The sequence below is a fragment of the Bacillus rossius genome, chromosome 15 (genome assembly GCF_032445375.1).
Source record: "Bacillus rossius redtenbacheri isolate Brsri chromosome 15, Brsri_v3, whole genome shotgun sequence".
NCBI classification, from domain to species: domain Eukaryota; kingdom Metazoa; phylum Arthropoda; class Insecta; order Phasmatodea; family Bacillidae; genus Bacillus; species Bacillus rossius.
Genome location: NC_086342.1, coordinates 48574778 through 48600084, shown reverse-complemented (window position 1 = coordinate 48600084; position 25307 = coordinate 48574778). Strand labels below are relative to the sequence as shown.

General features: G+C 40.8%; 1 protein-coding gene across 3 annotated transcripts; it reads left to right on the top strand.

Moving 5' to 3' along the window:
* Positions 1 to 1285: 1285 nt before the first annotated feature.
* LOC134539626 (ribonuclease 3-like) lies at positions 1286 to 23782 on the top strand. 3 transcript variants are annotated; one of them, XM_063381811.1, is made up of 4 exons: positions 1286 to 1441; positions 3371 to 3531; positions 15027 to 15172; positions 19831 to 23782. In XM_063381811.1, the coding sequence occupies exons 1-4, from the start codon at positions 1340 to 1342 to the stop codon at positions 19959 to 19961; spliced, it is 540 nt and encodes a 179-aa protein (XP_063237881.1). In that variant the 5' UTR covers positions 1286 to 1339; the 3' UTR covers positions 19962 to 23782. The 3 variants fall into 3 exon arrangements, 2 of the variants coding, with proteins under 2 accessions (XP_063237881.1, XP_063237880.1); XM_063381810.1 differs by having other exon boundaries at positions 3371 to 3649; XR_010076342.1 differs by lacking the exons at positions 1286 to 1441; positions 3371 to 3531; positions 19831 to 23782 and adding an exon at positions 7606 to 13815 and having other exon boundaries at positions 15027 to 15054.
* The last annotated feature ends 1525 nt before the right edge of the window (positions 23783 to 25307 follow it).

Sequence of the window (25307 nt, the reverse complement as noted above, 5' to 3'; positions counted from 1 at the left end):
TAGCCCAATTAAAGATTTTTATCACACACAGTTTTATTTATTACCACTACTTGTCACTTACAAAAAAAGTCTAAATTAGCAAATAATTAATTACACTTAAAGAAAGGTCTATTCCCCAGTCACTCGTTCCACACACCTCACTGGGCCACACCTCTGGCACAACTCTCGCCGCAGCACAGCACCCCTCGTGGGTCTCCGCCGTGGGCCTCCGCCGCCGCCGACACACTTGCCCTTCGCCGAGGATCCGCTCGACTCCTCACTCGCAACTTCGCTCGGGACTCCGCCGCGCCCGCGACTCTCTCGCCCGGAAACACCGCCGCGGGAGAACTCCCGACTGAACACTCCGAACTCACTCAGACTCAGACTGACTCTCTCGAGGCCGCCGTTTTATTTTATCTATCAGCCGCAATTTTTGGAACTCACGAGAGCGGCCGGGGCCTGTCGCGTCACTCCGAGCCGTCCAGACGGCAGAAATCTCTCGAAAACACGTGTCGGCGGATCGCGAAACTCCCAGCTGCCCGGTGTCAGTTACGTGTCAAAGGCAGGGCGCCGCGCAGGGATAGGTGGGTAGGAGGGGGGAAAGCGACAATCATTGTTATCTTCCAGGCGCGAGCGGCACATATCATATTGCGGCAGTCGCCAGCCAGCTCTGCACCTGCACATGTTCCGGCCAATGTCACTTTCGTAACAATATATGTGTGTGTGTGTGTGTGTATATATATGTCTATAAATAAATGCCTGTATTTCATATATATACAATACAGGCATTTATTTTAATTAACTTAAATACTTCTTATGTAAGAGATAACTATTTAAATACTCTAACTCTAACACAATGTTTCATGTATTTATATTCATGTTGAAAATGAAATGCCATTTTAGATCTCACCCTTGATAACACTTACGTACTGTTGGAATTTTAGTATTGAACGTCATAATCTTAACACACTTAAGTTTACCGTGGGTCCAAAAACAAAATGCAGCTACCGGTTTCATATCCACATTACCATCATGCGTAACTAAAACACAGTTAAAACACAGTTCAATCTCATTCAATGCCAATATATGATTTTAATTTTTTCCAGAAAAAAATTTGTTCTTCCTTTGTTTCTTTACGTACATATAAACTCATTCCACATTACACAAACAGTGCTTGTATTGTCCAGTTAAGCCGATAGTGTATTGAATGACAAAGCATGTAGAGGAGCTTAGCGCAAATGTTACGTGCTGAGGTGTAGCTGAAGCAAGTGTGACATGACGTAAGGTGACATGTTCACAGCTGCTGAGGAGTTCCCTGGTGAACAACCGCACGCAGGCCGTAGTTTGCAACGATCTCGGCATGACCAAGTATGCAGTATACTCGCGGCCCAAGGTCGAGCTGAAGACCAAGGACCGGGCGGATCTCCTAGAGGCCTTCCTGGGGGCGCTCTACGTCGACAAGGTGCGTCCCTGCCCCTCTCGCAGTCTACAAGGTGCGTCTCTGCCCCTCTCGCAGTCCACAAGGTGCGTCCCTGCCCCTCTCGCAGTACACAAGGTGCGTCCCTGCCCCTCTCGCAGTCCACAAGGTGCGTCCCTGCCCCTCTCGCAGTCCACAAGATGCGTCGCTGCCCCTCGCAGTCCACAAGGTGCGTCCCTGCCCCTCTCGCAGTCCACAAGGTGCGTCCCTGTCCCTCTCGCAGTCCACAAGGTGCGTTCCTGCCCCTCTCGCAGTCCACAAGGTGCATCCCTGTCCCTCTCGCAGTCCACAAGATGCGTCCCTGCCCCTCTCGCAGTCCACAAGGTGCGTCCCTGCCCCTCTCGCAGTCCACAAGGTGCGTCCCTGCCCCTCTCGCAGTCCACAAGGTGCGTCCCTGCCCCTCTCGCAGTCCACAAGGTGCGTCCCTGCCCCTCTCGCAGTCCACAAGGTGCGTCCCTGTCCCTCTCGCAGTCCACAAGGTGCGTCCCTGCCTCTCTCGCAGTCCACAAGGTGCGTCCCTGTCCCTCTCGCAGTCCACAAGGTGCGTCCCTGCCCCTCTCGCAGTCCACAAGGTGCGTCCCTGCCCCTCTCGCAGTCCACAAGATGCGTCCCTGCCCCTCTCGCAGTCCACAAGGTGCGTCCCTGCCCCTCTCGCAGTCCACAAGATGCGTTGCTGCCCCTCTCGCAGTCCACCAGGTGCGTCTCTGCCCCTCTCGCAGTCCACAAGGTGCGTCTCTGCCCCTCTCGCAGTCCACAAGGTGCGTCCCTGCCCCTCTCGCAGTCCACAAGGTGCGTCCCTGCCTCTCTCGCAGTCCACCAGGTGCGTCTCTGCCCCTCTCGCAGTCCACAAGGTGCGTCTCTGCCCCTCTCGCAGTCCACAAGGTGCGTCCCTGCCCCTCTCGCAGTCCACAAGGTGCGTCCCTGCCCCTCTCGCAGTCCACAAGGTGCGTCCCTGCCCCTCTCGCAGTCCACAAGATGCGTCCCTGCCCCTCTCGCAGTCCACAAGGTGCGTCCCTGCCCCTCTCGCAGTCCACAAGATGCGTCGCTGCCCCTCTTGCAGTCCACCAGGTGCGTCTCTGCCCCTCTCGCAGTCCACAAGGTGCGTCTCTGCCCCTCTCGCAGTCCACAAGGTGCGTCCCTGCCCCTCTCGCAGTCCACAAGGTGCGTCCCTGCCCCTCTCGCAGTCCACAAGGTGTGTCCCTGCCCCTCTCGCAGTCCACAAGGTGCGTCCCTGCCCCTCTCGCAGTCCACAAGGTGCGTCCCTGCCCCTCTCGCAGTCCAATAGGTGCGTCCCTGCCCCTCTCGCAGTCCACGAGGTGCGTCCCTGCCCCTCTCGCGAGTTAGTTATATGTTCACTTGTGATTCCTTGCCTCTCGTTATTCCACCAATCCCACAAAGAGTGTCTTGCCTTTCTCACCAGCCCACAAGGTGTATCTTGTGTTTCTCGCGAGTTAGTACTACATCCACAAGGTGCGTCCTTGCCTCTGTCGTTACTCCACCAAGTCCACAAAGTTGTCTTTCTCTCCTGAGTTAGTATGACATCCACAAGGTGCGTCCTTGCCTCTCTCGTTACTCCACCAATCTCACAAAGTAGTCTTGCCTAGCTCGCCAGCTCACAAGGTGCCTCTTGCCTCTCTCATTTACTTTTCTGAGTAGGTACGTGTTGTACATAGTTCTGTTTTGACATGCTTGTTGTTATTACTACTAATGATTTTACTGTATAAGACTATTTTGATGAAATAAGTATTGAGAAATATTTTAGTTTAATACTTGTTGAAAAATACCGCCCATCCTTTTTTTTTTTAAATGTAAAAGTAAAATAATAGTACTTATTTTAAAACCTCCTGTTTGTCCTGACAATAAAACCGTGGAAGGATCTCGCCAGTGATGGTTGTGTGTTGTGGTGTGTTGCAGGGACTGAAGTACTGCAGCCTGTTCTGCAACGTGTGCTTCTTCCCCCGGCTGCAGGACTTCATCATGAACCAGGACTGGAACGACCCCAAGTCGAAGCTGCAGCAGTGCTGCCTGACGCTGCGCAGCATGGACGGCGGCGAGCCAGACATCCCCATCTACAAGCAAGTCCGAGCTCTTTGCCCCCCGAGCCCCCGAGTCCCCCGCTCCGTACCCGGCTGTCGCTCCTCAGGAAACACCAGATGGCAGTCAAGTCTGTGCCCTCTCATGTTGATGTGGCAGGTACTGGCAACCGTCCTGTCACAGAGGCATGAGGGAGACTTCACAAGGACTGTCGAGGAAAGTTTTTATCATGCGTGGATGCAATGAAGGATCCTGAACTGTATTGAAAAACTGACAAAGCCTTATCTGGGGCTGCTGGCATCTGGACCAGATGTATAAGTTATTCTTGGTAAAGGCCAAATGAGTTGGTGGTAACACCACTCACCCAGGCGAAAGCGACCGACGAGCAAAGGCCTGATCGGCCAAGCATGCACATCCATCGTGTGTTTGGTTGATAAAAGAAGCAAAGTAGTGCTCCTAGTACACCCTAACGGGTTCAGTTCCAGGAGGTGGAGGTGGTGAGGCCAGGCCGGGCTTTAGCCCGGAATAACTTGTCACTCCTCAGACCGATCTGAGGGCCAGGCTGGCGTGAACAGACACCACATTCATAATCCTGTTGAGTGACTAGGCCCGTGCGAATACTACCGTGTTATCACATACTAATTGTCACACATTTTATGCTAAAATCAAGTTTGAAAAGTAGGGGTGCAACGTTTATGCAGATTTTTTTTTTTGTTTGGTAAAGTTATTTATAAAAACAAAACTCATTCATGGAAAGTACATTTATTTAAAAGTGAAGTATAAAAGAGCACGCCAAACAATTTAAGTTAGTAAGTCGTGCAACAAATACCTTTCTTCAACTTTAAATGGAAAATCAAAATCTGTGACAAAATGCGTGAACTAACGCATAACTATCGTCGTAGTACACACCACAAAAGAGTGCGGGCCATCAAATGTAGTTATCTCGGCACTGGACCTGTAGCAGGTCTCATCCTCAATTTGCAGTTTTCATTTTGATGGGCATTCACTCTCTATTTCCAGTGCACAAAATTTACCACTAGAGCTGTTCTTGTTTCAGTGTGCTCTGTTGCCAAATGTACCCAAAGAGCACAAAAGCTGTGGACACTACTTTGTAATGTAACGAAAAAGGTTTAAAATGTACTCAAAAGTAATTTATATTGTAAAGAAAATTCGTTAATTACAATTTAAAAATTACTTTTTCTTGTTGTATTTCATCAAGAGCATTTTTACCACAATTTAATTATAAAAAATTTGAAAAAGGTTTAACTTTCAAAATCTTGTAAGTAACTGTTAATATTGACTCATTTTTACATTACGGCCTTAGAAAAGTTTTGAAACACAAAAATTGTGGTACAAAAATCGTGCAAAAAAATTGCTTTCATATAACTTAAAATCTAAATGATTAGGTATTTGTTATTAGCATTAAGTTTTTATTGAAAATGGTGATTAGTTTCATAATTTTAGTTGCATTTTGGTGCTTTGTGATAAAATTAACTTGTATTTCGGTGTTATATGGTGTATTGACATGTGTTTCAGTGTTGTTTTGGTTTTATTGCGATTCACCATATAATCGTTTTCTTAGTAGGTACACTAGAGGTTCGTTATAGCGAGGTGTCACGGTTCCGGGTTTGATCCTCGCTATAACCGTGTCCTCGCTATAACCGAATTGGACTAATTTTGGCCCCCAAAAAATAAAAATTAACCGAAAATAGCATAAAAATTGTGTTTAAACCTGTATAATTGGAAAATAACAGGGTATATTAACGAAATCTTAATTTCTGTGAGAAGATGTGTGAATTCTCTTTAAAACGATACCCCACAAGTACAGATGCGATCACCGATTGCGTCAAAATAACCAAAATACCCTACCACGCCACGTAAGTATAGCATCTCGTCCCACAATCGATTACTCGACTTGGCCCGCGGCCGACGCAGCATTGTCCTGCTATCTATTGTCGACGCGGGCTGTCTGCTGGTGGCCATGTTGGTTCGGGATGTTGCTAACAGGTGGTGCTAGTGTAGCGCAATGATTTAATTCCTTACAACAAAGCAGGAGTGCGGCAACGCACGTACGCCTCAAACGTAATAGTCGCTGGAAAACTATACTTTTTTCATTTAAAGAAACCTGTCAACTTTTTTAGAAAATAAATTTGGGATTAAACTCAAACCATCACCACCCCTTTCCCGGACAGATACCCCAACAACTGACCAAAACAAAAGTTACAAGAAAACTGTCCTAGCGATTTGGAAATAAATACGGTAGTGCCTACTAGAGGTGTAAAAGTAACGAAAAAATGTGTACCCGTATGTATTCGTTACTATAACAATTAGTACTCGTTACTATCTTTACGTTACTCGTTACTTCTGATATCGCATAACATGCTACGTTATGTTGCAACTAATCCAGTCGTATTGCGTACGCGTACAGTATGACGTCGCGTAAATAATAATAAATAGAATATAAACAATTAACAATATTTGATAGTTAATACTTTTTGTTAACCAAGAAACAATTAAATCTCATTAGAGCGTCTTTTTAATATTATCTCTTTTAAGATAACAATAAATAAACGTGAAAATACGTGATTATAAAAACAAAAACATACATATTTCTAGGGCTGATCGGTTCCCACATTTTCAGTTCGGTTCGGCTCGGCTCGGTTTTTTGTTAAAAATGTCGGTTTTCGGTTCGGTTCGGTCACTACTTCAAAATTTTTCTTTGAGCTGTCATACCAAAAAAAATTCCACTATAGTATTTGATTACTTGCAATATCTTGCAAAAGTTTTATTTCTTAGGGGAGTCACTTTCTCAGCAATATAAAAGTTATTTTCAACTACTATTTGTATTTATAAATAAGTTTATATGCTACTGAAACAACCATATGTGTAAAAAGGAACAGAACAAAACAGTTTAGAACATTAATAAATAGTATTACATTAACCTTGTTGCCAGCTTGAATTTATGAAATGTACTGGAATAAAATTCAATAGCAATAATGTGATTAAAATCAATATACAAATAAAAACTTCCTACTGTAGCCTCTATGCCGGGAGTTAATGGACAAGCCAACATAAACAAACGTCTTAACCAAGAAAACGTCTTAACCTACCAGTGCATTAAAGGCAGAATGAATCATAATGACCATATTTTCAAAATACACAAGTAAAGTATTCATATTTAGTATGCGGTATTTACTAGGATTTTTTTTCCGTCACGTGCGTAACATCATCATCTTTGCGGAACTTGGGCGGTATTATTTTTAATTCCTTCGTCACAGATGTTCATAGTTGCCTCCAATTACCAAGACGTAGTGGCAAAAAAGAATTTTTATTTTACGAGAAATCAAATACTCTAGACTATAACGACGCAAAGCCGCAATAATCACGCGCTAATAGTAAACAAACTACATCTAAAGGGTCTGACGACATGCACATTCATTCTCCAACTGCCATTTGGAACGGAACTTGGAAGGCAACTAATCGATCCTAGCGCACGTATAGCGCATTCTGTGATGTGAAAATAGAACTGAGTGACGCCATGCGTCGTGAGCGCCCTGCAGAATACGAACGGAACTAAGCAATGCTACGAAACTTCTACCGTTTTAGCTTACGAACCGGAATTAAATAAATATTATTTTAGTAACGGAAGTGATATATCCTTTAAATAAGAAAAAACCATATATTTAAGAGAAAATAGTAGTATTCCGACAGAAACTTCCGACGTTAAACATAGGAAATAGTGAACTGTAAGAAACGCTTAGACTTAACTATCCCATGGTTAAAATGGCGAACATTAAGAGAATAGATGATTTAAACGTTTTATAGTGAAAAACTTAGCATGCGTCTTAAATGTGTTTTGATGTATTATGCAAGCGGTACGTTTCTTATCCAATATGAATGTTAGGTAAATATTTACTTGGGCGGTATTTCCGAAAAAAAATGTTAAAAATCCGAAAATACCTTTATTTTATGCTCTTCAACTTCCTCTTTTCATTAAAAGTGGCGGAGGTAAGAAATTTCAAATACGTTAGGAGATATCGAATTTTTAAATTTCATCATATGTACTTGAGCGGTATTTGCAAAAAAAAATGTTACAAATCCGAAAATACCTTTATGATATGCTCTTCAACTTCCTCTTTTCATTAAAAGCGGCGGAGATAAGAAATTCCAAATACTTTATGAGATATCGAATTTTTTAATTTTGCAATACAAGACCTGTGGAACCATTCGAGCGGCGCCATTTTTGTTATTTTGCCGTGTGTTCGTGAGACGTGAATACGTGAATCGTGAATGCGTAATTAATAAAATGGTTGATTAGGTCAGGTCAGTTACATTATTAATACTTTCAAACTAAGCCGACATTAAAAATTATTTTGTGAATTAATTTTAATGGCTGTTTAGTTTTAAAATATTTATAATGTAACTGACCTGACCAAACAAACCCGGACAAAGGGTGAACAGTAAACTAAAATGGTCGATTAGGTCAGGTCAGTTACATTATAAATACTTTCAAACTAAGGTGATATTAAAAATAATGTGAATTAATTTTAATTATTCCTTAGTTTTAAATTATTTATAATGTAACTGACCTTACCTAACAAACCCGTAACAAAGGATGTACAGTAACAACTGACGTAATTTTTTTTGTTACTTATTACTTGCGCAACAATATCAAAATAACAAATAAGACTTTAAAATTAGAAACGTTAAAAACTCACCTAAGTTGGAGGCGGTAATTAAACACTGTTTTAAACAATAATTGAACTAAATAATCACGTATTAGTTCATTTGAATTCTGGCCTATCACGAACAATCACGTGACGACATTATCCAATAAAAAAAAAATACTCGTACGTAAACAAGAAACAATGGTGCAGTCACACACGCCACAGGAATGCGCTGGTTTTGTGCTGAAATTTAAAAATTCGATATCTCCTAAAGTATTTGGAATTTCTAATCTCCGCCGCTTTTAATGAAAAGAGGAAGTTGAAGAGCATATAATAAAGGTATTTTCGGATTGTTAACATTTTTTTTCGCAAATACCGCTCAACTACATATGAAGAAATTTAAAAATTCGATATCTCCTGAAGTATTTGGAATTTCTAATCTCCGCCGCTTTTAATGAAAAGAGGAAGTTGAAGAGCATTATATAAAGGTATTTTCGGATTTTTAACATTTTTTTTCGGAAATACCGCCCAAGTAAATATTTACCGACCCAGCACAGATACCAACACTGGAACAATTTATCATCTTTTTGGAAGGTCGACAACGATTGTTGGAGTCTTTAGGAAGTGGACAAAAACTGAAGGCTGTTTACAAACCAAGCCACCAACAACCCAACTGGAGATCTTCGGGGCCTCACTCCACACATTCATTTCTAGGTCATTCAGGGGAGAAAAGGTCTCAGCAATGTATGCTGTGTGGAGACCATCACTCATTGTCTCAGTGTTCCAAATTTGTGGAAGCCTCCCCTAAGCAGCGATTTGAATTTGCAAAACAGCTGAAGGTGTGTATAAACTGCCTGCGGCAGTTTCATAAGGCCAAGGATTGCTATTCAAAGACCAACTGCAGAACTTGTGGATCACGTCATAATACCTTGTTACATTTTGAAGACTCAGCATTATCCAGCCAAAACTTGGAGAAAAACAATGAGCTAAGTACAGAGGTGCAGTTGACTGATGATATCCCTGAACAACCTCCCACGTCAGCTTTGACCAGTACTGGTCCATCATGTGTTTTATTGGCAACAGCCACTGTTGGTGTTAGAGATGCTAGTGGCAACAATCAGAAGTGTAGAGTGCTGCTGGATTCGGGAAGTCAAGCTAATTTCATTACAAGCCAGTGCCTTCAGAAGTTAGGCTTGCCTCGACACAAGTGTTCACGATTGATTCAGGGTCTTTCCGGTGTGTCTGTCACATCTGTGAGAGGAACTGCCTCTTGCCAGATACATCCCATCGATGATGATGCTAGAGTATTCACCCTTGACACTTTGGTTCTAAACAAAATAAGTGAGAAGTTGCCTAATACACATATTTTTTCTGGGCAGTGGAAACATCTCTCGAATCTGAAGATGGCAGATCCCCACTTTGGAACACCTGGTCCAATCGAAATGTTGCTTGGAGCCTAAATTTTCCCTCTTTTGTTAACTGGTGGTCGTGTCGAAGGCATTCCTGGCTCTCCAACAGCATTGGATTCCATTTTTGGGTGGTTGGTCATGGGAAAAATCGAATCGACGTCTGGGTCTCCAGTGTCTGGATTATCAACATGTTTTCATGCTTCACTTGTGCCACTGGAAGATACCATGAAGAAGTTTTGGGAACTCGAAGAAATTCCAGATGTGATCCCTGAAACACCGGAAGAAGTTAAGTGTGAAGAGATCTTCAGAACTACTCACAAGAGAGGAACTGATGGCCGCTATACAGTCAAGTTGCCATTCAAAACTGTGGCCCCAGAATTGGGAGAGTCAAAATCTCGAGCACTAAGGCGCTGGGGAAGTTTAGAACAGAGATTATGTCGCCAACCAGAGCTCAAGTCTCAGTACGAAAACTTCATGAAGGATTACATTACAGAGGGTCACATGGAAATAGTGGCTGAAGCAGAACATAACGTTAGACTGGGTTACTACATCCCTCACCACTGTGTCTTAAAACCTGACAGCACCACCACAAAACTTCGTGTTGTTTTTGATGCATCGGCAAAGACGTCATCTGGACTGTCCTTAAATGACACCTTGCTACCAGGAAATAAGTTACAGGGCGACATAAGTAACCTTATTCTTCGCTTGCGATGCCATAAGATTGCTTTCACCGCTGATGTCCAGCAAATGTACAGACAAATTCTACTGGATCCACAGCAACAGGACTATCACAGAATCCTTTGGCGCTCCAACTTAAGGGACCCAATCCAGGAATATCGGCTGAAAACCGTAACATATGGTGTCTCTGCAGCACCGTTTCTTGCCATTCGAACACTTCACCAACTTGCGGAAGATGAGAAACCAAGGTACCCTCGTGCAGCAAGTGTCCTTGTGGCTGACACTTATGTGGATGACGTAGTGACTGGTGCAGATACACTGCAGGCAGCCGTACAATTGCAACAGGAACTAGTTGGTCTTCTCAAGTCTGGTGGCTTCAATCTCCGCAAGTTTGCCAGCAACAGTCCAGAGTTTCTTGCCCAACTGCCACCATCTCAACTACAACAACCTATTGCTCATTTGTTTGACACTGAAGGGCATTCAAGTCTGAAGGTACTTGGTCTTCATTGGAATGCTAGGTTAGATACTTTTTCGTACCATGTACACTCCATGAGCAGCAGCTGCACTAAGAGGGGCATTCTATCTGATGTGGCAAGAATATTTGATCCACTAGGTTGGCTATCACCTCTGTTGTTACTGGCAAAATCAATGATACAAGAGTTATGGTTAGAAGGTGTTGACTGGGATGACAACCTGCCTACCAGATTAGAGGTGAAGTGGACTCGTTTCAAGGAGGAGCTGTCTTTAGTGGAGGAAGTTACTATACCCAGGGGACCTCTTGTAGGTGCGCGAGACTCATTGCTCGAACTTCATGGTTTCTCTGACAGTTCAGAGTTAGGATATGCCGCTGTAGTATATCTTCGTGAGGTACCTCATGATGGTCCACCCCAAGTACATCTGCTGATGGGTCGGTCCAAGGTAGCACCAACCAAAAGGGTTACCTTACCTCGTCTCGAACTTTGTGGAGCTGTTTTACTCTCAAAACTTCTGATTTATATTGTGGGTGTTCTTTCATCTCTAAATTTTAAGAGCATTTACGCCTGGACAGATTCCACTGTCACCCTAGCTTGGATACGGTCATCATCTCATAGATGGAAATCATTTGTGGCAAATCGTGTGGGAGAAATTCAAACAAACACTTCACCTGAGTGGTGGCATCATGTTCCTTCGGCTGATAATCCGGCAGACTGCGCCTCCAGAGGTCTTCTGCCCTCACAGCTGGTCAACCATACGTTGTGGTGGACAGGCCCATCATGGTTGCGTGAGGGACAAGCCACATGGCCACATTTCAGTTGGACGTCATCTCTCGATAATGCAGAGTTGATAACTGAACAGCGTAATCAGCCTGCTGAACCCTTTGTCGGCGCTCTCACAGTTGGAGACCTATCGCTGCTTCATCAGTTTTCATCCCTCACGAAAATCAAACGGATAACAGCCTACTGTTTGCGCTTTATAAACATGAGAAGTTCTCACAAGGAGAAAAGAAGTGGTGCTCTTCAGGTGAGCGAGCTTCAAGCAGCACTCTTGGTGTGGGTCAGAAGGACCCAGGCTGTTGAGTTCGCTACTGAACTCTTGGCTGTGAAAAAGGGTCAGTGCTCAATCTCCTTGAAGAAATTGAACCCTTTCGTAGATTCAAATGGCATTCTCAGAGTTGGTGGTAGGCTCCAGGCATCGGACTTGCCGTATAGCCAAAAACATCCTATCTTGCTTCCAAAACGGTGTCGCTTGACGAAACTGATCATCGATCAGCTACACAAGGACTTGCTGCACCCAGGCCCTCAACATTTGCTTTCTGTCCTGCAGCAAGACTTCTGGGTTGTGAATGGCAAGGACGTTATCAGGCAGCAACTGCATAGGTGTGTAATCTGTTTCCGTGTCAGGCCAAGCCCAGTAATTCCTAAGATGGGTAACCTGCCAGCTGAAAGAATCACACAGGCCAAACCATTCTTAAAAACTGGAGTTGACTATGCTGGACCATTTACCATAACAATGGCTCGGACCCGTAAACCACGGACATTTCGTGCGTATATTTGTTTGTTTGTGTGTTTTACCACCAAGACTCTACATCTTGAATTGGTGTCTGATTTATCTACTGAAGCGTTTCTAGCTGCATTTCGTAGATTTGTGGCCCTACGTGGTTCTTGCACAGACATTTTCAGTGACTGTGGAACAAATTTTGTTGGTGCTAATCATCAGCTGAAGGCTTTGCTGTCCTTCCTTGGAGATAAAACCAACAACAATATTATCACTCATGCCTTGGGCAGCCATGGAATTCAATGGCACTTCAATCCACCAGGTGCACCTCATTTTGGAGGACTGTGGGAGGCAGGGGTGAAGTCTGTCAAGGCTCATTTGAGTAAGGTGATTGGCAGTCAGCTGTTGACGTATGAGGAGTTTAATACAGTCCTCACCCAAGTTGAGGCCATGTTGAATTCACGGCCGCTGACCCCATTGTCGACAGACCCGAGTGACCTGACAGCGCTGACACCTAGTCATTTCCTCACTCTGGGCCCTCCTCAAATCTTACCTGAAGAGGATGTGACTTCGGTGCCTATGAATCGGCTTTCAAGATGGCATCTTTTGCAACAAGCTCACCAATGCTTCTGGCAGCGATGGCATAAAGATTATTTGCATCAGCTGCAGGTGCGGGGGAAGTGGAATCAAGCTGGCGTGAATGTGCAACCCAACACACTAGTGTTGATTCAAGACCCTAACTTGCCTCCACTTCGTTGGAGACTTGGACGAGTGATAAAAACTTTTCCAGGTCCTGATGGAGTGGTACGTGTGGCACAACTCCGTACACTCCAGGGACTTGTTACTCGACCGATAGTGAAGCTGTGCCCCTTACCCCAAGACTAAGTTGAAATATTTATTTCAAGGTGGGCGGGATGTTCAGTGACTTTAAAAAAGGACCCTTTGTATATATTTCTCATTTGTTTGTGCTCGGAGCATGGACATGTAACAGTGTTTTTCTTTTTGTTGTTGGTTGTGTGCGGACAAAACTTTCTCCTTGCTTGTGTATCCAACAAAGGACAGTAAAAATTAAGATGGCCGCCTAGACACAAGTTGGTGCTGGGCGCTGCTAGAATTCATCAATTTTCGGATGAATTCTTTAACTTCCGTAGTCACGGAACAAATGACGTGAAAAAATAGATTTTGTCTATTTTCTAAATAACAAGAATGCATACAATTATATGTATATTCAAAGGCTTGGTTTATTCGACTCGAGCATACCTTGGCCTAGAAGCCAGCCAGTGATGCTGTGACTGTGAAGTTGCCGGCACAGATAACTAACGGAAGTTTGATAAAAGAAAGAAAGGATGTGATTCTATTTTTAAAGCCACGCACTTAGGTGGCGACTGCAAGGCTGAAGAATGTGACAGGCGTCAACGGCAAGATGTCTAATGGCGAGCGAGAGGGGTGGAGATAAAGCAGACAAATAACAAAAGCTCGCTTCAAGCGATCACGCCGTAAATTCCTCAAAAATACCTCGTTATAGCCGTGTTCTCGCTATTACCGTGCTCGCTATAACGAGATTCTACTGTATTGTAACATTTATTTGTTCCGAAAAGTTAGAATGCTTATTACAAATCATAATATTGAAAACGTGCATCATGTATCAGTCAAAAATGGAACATTTAAGTATCATTTTTGTTCTGTAATATGCTATAGTTATTAATAAACATATTTTGTAAAAAAATAAAAAAAAACAATAACACCAAAACATCATGTTTTAAAAACAAAATTTTCCCTAAAAGTAAAACCATAAAATCCAGTCTCTATAAGATACCATACAAGTTTTTTACATTTTAATAAATCTCAACTGCAACATCCACTTATTTTCCTGTCCCTGTGTGTGAAATATCGTTCTGTATCCGAACATGTCAGTCGCTGCAGATCAGGAGTACGTCACAAAAAAAAAAAACAGTAGGGATGTGCGAATCCTTGATTTTCAGTTAGGTTTGAATCCGATTCGAATCCCTGGCAATATTTGAGATATGAATCTGATTCCGAATATTAAGCACAAATAATTAAAAATAACTGATTAATTTAAAAATAATGTGTGTTCCCTTTTTTCTAACAGTAACTACTGGCAATTATTTATTACACTGAGATTGAAATGTTTATAATTATGTAAACTTAATTAATAATAAACACTTTAAAATATGAAAACCAAAACATATTCGATTCTCCAACTCAATCATAATAAACTGCACGCCACAGGGAAATCTCAGTTTTATAAACGTTTCGCAAACGAAACCATTTTTTCTCCAATAAATAGCCAAGACTTTTTTTCATGTAGGTATGTAAATGTTTTTAGTTTATAGGTTGCTATACGACAAAATTCGTAATTATAGTTCAAGCTCTCGAAATCTCAAAATTATTTTAATGTCACAGTGTTAATTATTTAGTTTACATATCTTTCTTTGATACATCATATTATAAATACTTAGGTAATTGTAGCCTATTTTTATTTTTCATTGCTAGTATTTTTGAGCCGTATTAAATTAATTGATAACTTTTGTGAATATTCATAATACTGTTTGAATCCATGTACGTACAACGATTCTGGGTTCAGGTAATTGTGGATTCGAACCGTACCCGAAAATATCGGGTACTCGCACATTCCTAAAAAACAGTAATGTCTACATTGAATATGCTGGTCTTCTGATGGAGTATCGATGGGTTGGATGGGGTTTTTCTTGTAGTGGTTGTTGAAAGACAGCTGCTGTGTTGAAGCTGTAGGAACCCGCAGGTAGATGTGGATGCTGGGTGTTCCAGGGTGATCGAGTGCAAAGGGCCGACGAACACGCGGGAGTACACCGTGGCGGTCTACTTCCGGCAGAAGAGGCTGGCGAAGGCGTGCGGCCACAGCATCCAGATGGCGGAGATGAACGCGGCGAGGAAGGCGCTGGAGAACTCCAAAGGTACCTACTTGTCCCGACTCACGTTCGAGCGAAGTTAACCCCCTGATACCGTGGCTCTTATGCTTGTGCTCAGTGTTCGATCAGTGGCATTGTTCAAGCCAGTTTCGACTCTAAAGTTAAAATGATTTCATCTCAATTACTGATTTGTCCTGAAAAGAAGTCGGCTCTCGTATAAGTCAGCAGCAGCGACAATAACGTGATTGCAGTGGATGACGAAGACAAAGATGAAGAGGATGAGGAAAGTGAGGCAAGAGCACCACCAAAACCAACCTGTTCTGTCGCCTCGGTGTATCTGGAAGGACTGCAGGACTTCATGCAAGGAATTGCAAATGTTCCCGACAAAATTGAAACATTGAAAATTTCATAATGCAACAAACCGAGAAGAACTCTAAGCAAACAACACTAAATCATTTTTTTTCGAAAAATTTAATTTAGAATATGCATTATTGTACTTTTTTTGTACAGACATTTACTACTCAACATACATTTATGCAAGTTATAATTAGTTTATTTTAATAAGAAAGTTAATCTTTGTTTTTTTATAAGTCTTAGGCCCTATTTTTATGTAATTGTTACCTTTTGTAAATTTGTTCATTTATACTATTAGTAAACTATTAAACTGTAAAAAATTTCCTTTTCCCTTCTAAGAAGTTTTCCCCACTAAGAAGTTTTTTAGACAGTCCCTTGAAAAACGTCTTAACAGAGTTTCACTGTATATAGGTTGTTTTCTTGCAGTTTCTGAAATGCCTACAATTAAGTCTATCGTGCAATTTTTCTTTATAAATTTAGGAAAAAATATCCTACTTATATTTAAGTCAATAAGGTAATTTTGTTTTGTTCAATCATACAATTTAAACTTATTTTCCTAGTTGACCTTGATTAATGTTAACTGCTTTATTTTGGCAATTTTTTTTTCCACAAATCATACTTTGATGGCTTAAGTAGTAAACTATTTTTGTTTACATAAATGATTATAGTTTTCAGATTTTTAAAAATATGTTAGCTTCCATATTAATGAAAAAAAAACAAAATCAGAAAATGTATGGAGAAAGACAATTGTAATTTTTTTAATTATTTGTGATGTTTCAATTCTTAATTTTTTTTTCCCCCATGGTTTTGGTTCTTTTCCAACACAATTTCCAGTCACACCTAAGATACATTCTGTCTTGATATACAGCGTCTTTATTTGTTCAATACAACTTATAATCGATCCAGTTTACCATAATCTGACCACAAACAAGTCTCTTAGCTTCACATCTCACTAGATGGCTACAGCTGCACAGTACATACATTGTGTGGTATGGCACTATCTAGTAATATGTATTAAGAACTGTGTCTTTAAGTTAATGTTTAATCTGAGCTCACCCTTAAAAATTCGCTTGCATAATGTCTAAATATATGTTCACAAAAAATTTAATGAATAATAGAAAATTAATAATGAAAACTTAATGTGAGGTGTAGATAGTTTCTATTTATTGGCTCGAAGGGATGTTGCAAAGACTTTGCGTGTGTTGTCCACATGGAGGTAAGTTATGCCCCGTAACAACAGAATTTTACCTGACGTATACTGTATTTTTCTGTGGGAAGAGTTTGGCTGTATGTATTTCCAAGATACAAGAATATTGTTTATGGTTCTTTTGTGCTGGTTTGATTGCTGATAACTAGAGACCGGAAAAATTTGCGGGTTCAATGAACTTCAGGATGGACTCATATATCCTCTACGCACCGGGCAAATGCCACCTGTACATTAGTTGCTGACTTGTGAGTCGTCTCGACTGGGTGGCCTGTGATTCGACACTTCTATGAGTGAGGATCTCTAATTGGCCCTCAGTCCTCCAGATTAACAGTGAACCAATTGCAGAAGCAGCGCTAAGGTATAATTATTTGAATTTTAGCATAACACGAAATGAACCCGCGAATTTTTCAGGTCTCTACTGATAACCAATAAGGCGATAACCAGTGGAACCGACGACAAAGAACCGGTACTAGTAACACTGTATGTATTTGTGTCCAGTCAGCCCTCAGAAAGGATGGTCAAAATTTTCTTGTAGCCACTGTCCTTTAAACATTTCATATAAAAGTAAACTATCGATATGTTTCCACGACGTATTTTTCAAAGTATTCTAAAGCCAAAAAAATATATATATTGAAGGGTCCGCCTAGTCAGGATTGTATCTGAGCTGGTGAGGCGGGATGATAAGTGTGATGCCCGATGGTGCTTCTAGCGCAATATCTCCTCTGAGGGCAAGTCTGTAGACTGGCACATAGTCTTCTCAACGTGCATAGGACAACTGTGAAATTTGAGCAGTGACCATGACATTATATTGTGGATAAATGAAGTAAAAGAAATATTGCAAGACCCTTGGGTGCTTTCAAGAATTTTTTAGTGAAACTTCTAATGTGACTTCCAACAAGGTTGCGTTAAACGTTTAATGCTACCATGGAGGGGGTATGAAACCACTGTTGCGTTAAACGTTCAACGCTCCTGGGGAGGGGGAATAGAAAGAGACAGAGCGAGAGTGAATGCGTGGCTTTCGAACGCATGCGCGTAGTATACCTGTTACAGGCCAGCGCGAGCGTTAGCAACGAGTAGCGTCCAATATTCCAAGCACATGCGCGTGGTATTCTTGCTATGCAGCGAAGTAAACAGTGTGAGCGTCGTGAAATTAGCTGAAATACGTACTGGTTGTTCTATTTTATTGTTCTATTTTAATTTATAATATTTAATTTTTTAATTTACTTGTTTTTTTAGTTTGATTTGATACAATATGATTTCACTAAAAATAAATTTCTACCCCTTCCTATTTTCATTTCCACAATACGAAGTTTCACTTCCTCCGCGCGGAGGGACACCACGCACGTTTCATGTAAGAAAATTATTCTAAAAACACACTTGTTAGCCCTTTTTTACTCTCATAAAATTACGGTTTAAAAACAAAATACGGAATAAAACCACTCATCCACCCTCAGTGTTCCGTAAACACACGCCGCTCGGATATCTCAAGCAGTTTCCAAATCTGCGCTCACGTAGGCGGGCTCATTAAGAACATAACTTTTGGGATTTACATTGGCTTAATTGTTGTTTTTTTTCTGTATTTATAAATGTGGTGATTTCAGTCAAATAGTGGGTTGTGTGATCTGTTGTCATATACTTGTTTATGAGATATCTGTGGTTATGTTATGCTTGAAGCACACTTGAACAATTAGTTAACTAGGGTTTTACTCTCATAGACTTAGAGGTACTAGTCGGACGAGGATGATAGTGTAGAATGAAGCAGCTGTGAAAAGTTGTGGAGAAAACCGTAGAACCCCAAGAAAACAAACCAGCTCATGGTAACGTCTGCCATGTTTCCCACTTCTGGAACATCTTTGTTCGACCTCCTCAGGGGTGCAAATCTGCAAGATTCGCAGGGGGGGGGGGGCCCAAGAGTTTTGCACCTGGGTTTTTTACCGACACAAGTCATCTGTGGATAGGGGCTTTTATGTTGTACACTGCCCATGTGTTGGCCTACATGCATACGATAAGCAGAAAAATTTGTAAATGTACAGAAAATAATCCGTAAAATATAGTTTCAACATTTACGTTTATTAGCCCCGTTTCACAGTCGTGAATCTGCAAGCTCAGTAGGTCCCTCGGTGAGGACTTCTTGATTCCAGTGTCCCCCCCCCCCCCCTGCCCGGATGTGCGCCCATGTCCCTGGCATCGCAGCCCTGATACCCGTGTGACAGACCACTCGGCTGTCACGGCTCCACTCAAGCCACTTGATGGCTGCATTCTACAGGAATTATACAGAGGTGTGAAAATTGTTAGAATCAAGTCGATTTTCCTAAAATTAACACATTTTATAGTGTAAGAACAGTTTTTTTTAGTTACCAATTAAACAGTACATACTTTTTTCGTGCTCTGAATAATTTAACAATGTTTCATGACTAAGTGATTCTAGAATCTATGTAGATTTAAGAAAAATTAGAAAATTTTTATCTTTCTTTCTTATGAGTGTTGTAATTTTTTTCACACCTCGGTATTTGTGCTTGTTTGTCCATGTTCCGTGGAAATCGAGGTTGAAATCTGTTTTTGACGTGACAACGTCTAATAAATCGATGAACGCCGGCTGCATGCACGAAAAAGTGTCCCATTACACTTATTGTTCCGTTACGCTCATTGTTCCGCTACGCTGTGTTCCGTTACGCTGTCGGCGAGTGCAGTATAATAGGTTATGTTACAATTGACTAAAAAATTATGGTGATTCATATAATTGATGATAGATATTTGATTACAGTTTATTTATATGAAAACTTGTTCATACTTATATTTAAACTTTATAGCTAAATGCCAGTTTTTAAAATTAATTACAAGTCATCTACTTGTGAACTGTTTCGTCGACTGTTTATAAAGTGAAGTGAAAAGTTAAAGTAGTTTTCATTGCTTATTACAACAACAATTTCGGCAATAAAGGTTAATTATTCTTGCATTTTAAAAATCTGATTACTAGTATAATTTCAAGTATTTATTCTTATATTATTAAAATAAAAATTATTCAATTTTATTTATAAAAGTATGCAATCATTTCATCAATGTTTTATGATGTTGTCACGTTAAACTATCGTCTGTAAACCGACTTTACAGACAACCAATTTTTTTGTTGTTTGTGTTGCAGACCTGTTCCCGCAGCTGGACCACCAGAAGCGCGTGATCGCCAAGAGCGTGAAGAAGCAGCACGGGCCGGTGGCCAGAGCAGACGGGTCGAGCCAGTACAAGTTCAGCATCAAAGACGAGATGCGTCAGTAGACGTGGGCGAGATCGGGCTAACAGCCACTCGAGGGAGTGTTTGTGTCGAGACTTCACTGCTCGTTGAGAACAGTGTAGAAGTTTCTGTGATGTTCACAGATGTAGCAAAGTCGTGTTGTTTTCGATGCCAAGTGTGTTTATCTGGAAACAACACTGTGATTTTTTTTTACCAAAAATGTGTAAATTGAAAGTGGGGGTTGCTTTATGGTTGAAAACTTGTATCTTGCCGTTGGGAACAGCTTGGTTGTAAAACTACATGCTCTGCCTGTGAACTGCCTCACTTGTGCCACTCTAGCCCGGGGCTTCGTGAACCTCTGCACGGACTGACAGATGAGAGACACAGGATGAAGGAGAGTGGTCACTGGGTTCTCTGCTTATCTTTCAGGGGCGAAGCCAGGGGGGGGTTTTAGGGGTTAAACCCCCCCCCCCCCTAGCACCAAATCTTTAATTAATTTCTTATTCATCACTCAAACAAATTTCATATTAAAATTAATAAAAAGTTTACCATTACAATATTTAAATTTAAGTACCGAAAACTGCTAAAATAGCACTATTTTACACCTTAAAATCCAAATTTTCCCGGGGGAGGACCCCCCCCCCCCCCCGCTTTAATACAGGGGGGGGGGGGGTGGCCGCCCATGCTTCTTAACACCCCCCATACACAAATCCTGGCTACGCCACTGTTCTCTTTACTGGGGTCTCATCCTCTCAGACCATCTATCACCACATTATTGGCTTTCTGAACAGATCCCATTTTGAACTAGTCATAAAAAAACTTTTTTTTCTAACTGCAGCTTTTTTTTTTTTCAAAGAGACCATGTAAAAATCTCTATACTGATGAAAGAGGCACTATAGATCATCTAGTTAACATGGAATCAATTTGATAGTTTGAATAATTTCAAAGTGCTACGTACTTGAATTGCGATTTCCAATCCATAACGTCTTTTTGCATAAACTCGTAATCAGTAAGTTTGGGGGTCACATTGTGTTCAGGTAGATACAATATTTTTTTTATTTTATTTTTTTTTTTACAATTGTAACAAATCATTTTTGGCCCTGAGTGATATTTAACTGTTTTTTTTATGTTTGTTTCTCATTCATTAGTGAACATACATGCATTATGTACCATAATACTGTCCAAGTTTGTGATATTGATGTGCAGCAATTATTAAAGTGAACCGGACTGTGTTAATTATAGTTATGTTTTAATTTTGTGTGAATCAGTCGACAATTTTTTTTAATGCTTTTCTGTTTAACATAGATGCTAATTAAACATACAATTAGTTTTATGTGTGCGCAATACAAGTATCTCTGTGCCTAATTCCACATTAAAAAGAGTATTAGGTATGTCACATTGTATAATTGTATGTATTTTATAGTTTTACTTTTATTATTGTCAAATGTTTTGTAAGTGTTTATTTATCTCAAATGTAACATGCTAGTTTTGGGTTACTATACACAGTACATGCATTGATGGATAGTATTGCTTTGTATTAGGCAACTTCAGCCTTAGATTGCTAAGACATAACTCACAAACATAGCTTCAGAACTCAAAATTACTGTACAGGCTTTGTAAATATTGAGTATGTTTGTGTAGGACAATTATATTCAATTGAAAAATTAATTTAGATCATGACTTTGAGCTGTGAGTATCATATTTGATCTTTAACGTAATCATTAAAAACTGTTCTCAGGTAAAAATTGTTCCTTTAACTGTTATTCAGACAACGTGTGTTCATAGCATGCAACATTTCACTTAGAAGGAGCATTTGTATATTTTCATGTTTAATATGTTCCATGAGAGTGCAAATTTTTGAGTATATAGGAGTTGAATCAAGTTCCAGTATTCAAACCTTTGAGTCGATACTTTTTTTTTGCTAGTCCTTAAAAATTAAGTCAAGTTTCAGACTGTGATTTTTTTATTGTTTGTAATGTTTTCACTACTTAAGTAACATTTTTTTTTGAATAGACATGTTAGCCAACTGCACATAAACTATTTAATTAATTAAACGAATTGTGTAAACCCAAGGAGGAGAAACTTTAATCTGGTCCATTTTCTCATAACGATGTCCCCTACTTTAAAAATGACAATTGCATTTTAAAACTTAATGTCACATAATATTTAAAACAAAAAGGCTAATGCAATTTCCAAAATGCAAATAGCATCTTTTATAAAAAAAAAAAAAAAAAAAGCCATTCCTCTTAATATTGACGTCGTCCGGGCCTGCGGCCCCTTTGAGCCCGATATGACACCGCCCAACCACCGTCTCATTTCAAACCTCCCGCTCGTGCGTGTGTTTCCAGCCCGGCAAGAGGGCGCTTAGATGCAGTGCGACGCCCCTTTTCTGAATTTATTTTATATACACTCCTTTATAATTCTTATTCTCTAGTCCCAGTGCTGGGTGTGTCATCAGTGTCACTTGTGTCGCTGTTGTTCGGAGTTAGGGACGCTGCCCGGGCGAACCCGAACAGGCACAGACTTGGACAAGGCTAGAAAGGTCTCGAAAGAGCCACCTTAGTGTATAAGAACTTTCTGCTGTGTTCTTCCACCGTCGAGGCACGAGGCCGCCGAGTAACCCTGCCCGGGCGTGGCGCAATCGCTGGCGCACGATATTAGCGCGAGCGACGCTGCGCTCAAGTCAGTCCGTCATCACCACCGGTCGGGAGCGCACGCGTCTGCAACCCGGGGACTTCATCTCTTGCTAAACTTTGATCGAGTAATTCTGGCATGTAAAGTAATCTCCAAAAACCTTTTCATTTTATCCCCGGGGCGTCTCTCAACCGGCGGGCTGTTTAACTAATCGTATTTCTCGCTTAGAGACTTTCACTAATCTTCCTACGTAGAGACTTTGTGTGTAGCCACGAGAGTGAGCTAACTTCATCTAATCTGGTCCGTGCCTCGGCATTTTAACAGTGTAACGTAATCATGTGTGTGAGATCGGGCGGAAGGAATAAAAGGCATAAAATCTAGTACTGTGAGTATTCTTTACTGACCACGCGGTACTTCCTTACTATAGCTAGGTGTGAGGCGTACCCGGCGCCTTAAGATCGGGCTAGGCAGGGTCAGTCAATACTCCAAGCAACAGAAATGGGGCTGGTAACTCGCCTCGCTCGGGTCACGTCACACCCTGAGAGAGAGGTTTAGCCGGGGTCCACGTGCCCTTACACGTGGTGGCGCCCAGTTCCATCAGAGACTGTCGGGATCCACAGCCGAGTAGCCCTCAATATGAAGATATAAGAATAATCACTACGATTGATTGATGCTGTAGTGGAAAAAGTATATTGAAGGCATTATTTTTCTAAGTTTTTTTTTTTCTATCACAAATCGCTGTGTCTTACTGTTGTCCTTTCAGTTCAAAATGGCATTGATTTTTAGTGTTTTCTGACACAAAAAGCGAGATGTAAGTTTTTGGGCAGTATAATTATGTTCAAACCATGCTTTAAGAAAACTATATAAATTGCTGGAAAGCATAAATAATAAGGTTTTACTGTAAAGTGTTTACATAATTGTGGTACATGCTTATTGTACAATTAAAATATTTATTCAGTTTTAAAAAAAATGTTTTTTTTATCTTGAATTATGATTGTGATTGAATTATGTACTATATTTAGTTCGTCAATGCAGTGTTAATGTGTGATTATTTTAAGCACAATGCATCATAAATTAAACAGTGTTTTATGAGATTTGTATAGACGTCAAGGGTTGTGCGACGCTTCGGTTAAATCTAAGCCTAATTTTTTCTTCCACTTTGTATTGTTGACAGATGTATAGTAGCGACGATGAATAAAGTTTGGCCAAGTTGCCATGATTTGGCATACAATGTTTTATTTTGTAAGTTAAGGTCACTTCTTTCCTCAGTTTTACCGGTGACCCAAATAACCAGGAAAGACACTTCAGTTGGCACCCATGTGTCATTCCTGTGCAAGGGATTCCTGTTGCCTTCTGCGACCATTTTTCAGGCATCCTCCGCCTTCATGCTGCATTCCGTTTATTTCAATACGATACCGAACACCTTATATTTTGAAGAAACACCTCTCATTAAAAAAATATGTACTAAAATTTCAAATAGGAATGTGTCTTATCATTGGTAGCGTCTCATATTAAAGCAAATACAGTATTTTAAATATATATAATATATATATATTTTTTGTAAACACCAAACTGTTCAAGTAATAAAGATATTGAGAACTGATTGATACAAGGAAGGTTTTAATAACCATGTTTACCTGAATGCAAAGATATGCTTTCTACCGAAATTTGTAAAACTGTAGTGGGGGTCGCATTGCAAATAACAAACTTGTATCGTGCCGATGGGAACAGTGTATGTAGTTGTAAAACTGCACACACTGCCTGCAAACTGACTCACGTGTGCCACTCTAGCCCGGTGCTCCCTGAACGTTGCACAGGCGTGACAGACGAGAGATGCGGCGATGAAGGGGGGGTGTGAATGCAGTTTGTCGCTGGGTCCCTTCTACGTATGCTCAGCCTTCAAGACAACCACCACTCTTTGCATTCTTTGCTTTCTGAACTGGTCGTAAAACACAATTTTATGACGTGATAACGTCTTATAAATCGATGAAGGCTGACTGCACGCACGAAAAAGTGTCACGTTCCGCCTGAGCCGAGCGTGCAAGAACCGGCCAACCACCGTGCGAGAAAATCTTCTATAATATCAAACAGGTTAAGGCGGGCTTTTTAACTAATTGTTCGTGATTATATTTAAACAAATTATTTAAATTAAATTTGCAAAAACTGTAAATAATATTCGAAAATTAAAAAGTATGCAATTTTTCAACAATGTTTTCTTATGACGTTATCACGTAAAATTATCGTCCGTAAAGCAACTTTACAGACAACCCCCTTTTATTTATCAGTGGCTTGGTGTTTGAAAAAAGACCATGTAAATCACTCTTTTGACAAATGTGGCACCTTAAAGGTTTAACAGTATATATACAAATAAAATTAGATAATTTTCAAGTGCTGTGTACTTAAATTACGATTTCCAATCTTTAAAGTCTTTTTAATCTATATATATAAAAATGAAACCCGTTTTCCTTGGTCACGGCATCACGCGTGAACGGCTGGACCGATTTCACTAATTCTTTTTTTGTTGTGTTTGCTATGGTCAGGAGAAGGTTCTTATGAAAGAAAAAATTAAGAAAATTGTGCGGAAAATTAGAAAATTTAAGAATAATGAATTCCTATTTCCCTTGGTCACGCCATCACGCGTAAATGACTGAACCGATTTCACTAATTCTTTTTTTGTTGTGTTTGTTATTGTCACGAGAAGGTTCTTATGAAAGAAAGAATTTAACGGAAAATTAGAAAATATAAGAATACTGAAC

What these genes read in the sequence shown, in the direction of transcription:
- LOC134539626 (XM_063381810.1), top strand. Translation starts at nt 1,340, where the DNA reads ATGACCAAGTATGCAGTATACTCGCGGCCCAAGGTCGAGCTGAAGACC. An exon ending in CTCTCATGTTGATGTGGCAG is followed by an intron (nt 3,650 to 15,026) that starts GTACTGGCAACC and finishes TGGGTGTTCCAG; the next exon opens with GGTGATCGAGTGCAAAGGGC. An exon ending in GGCGCTGGAGAACTCCAAAG is followed by an intron (nt 15,173 to 19,830) that starts GTACCTACTTGT and finishes TTTGTGTTGCAG; the next exon opens with ACCTGTTCCCGCAGCTGGAC.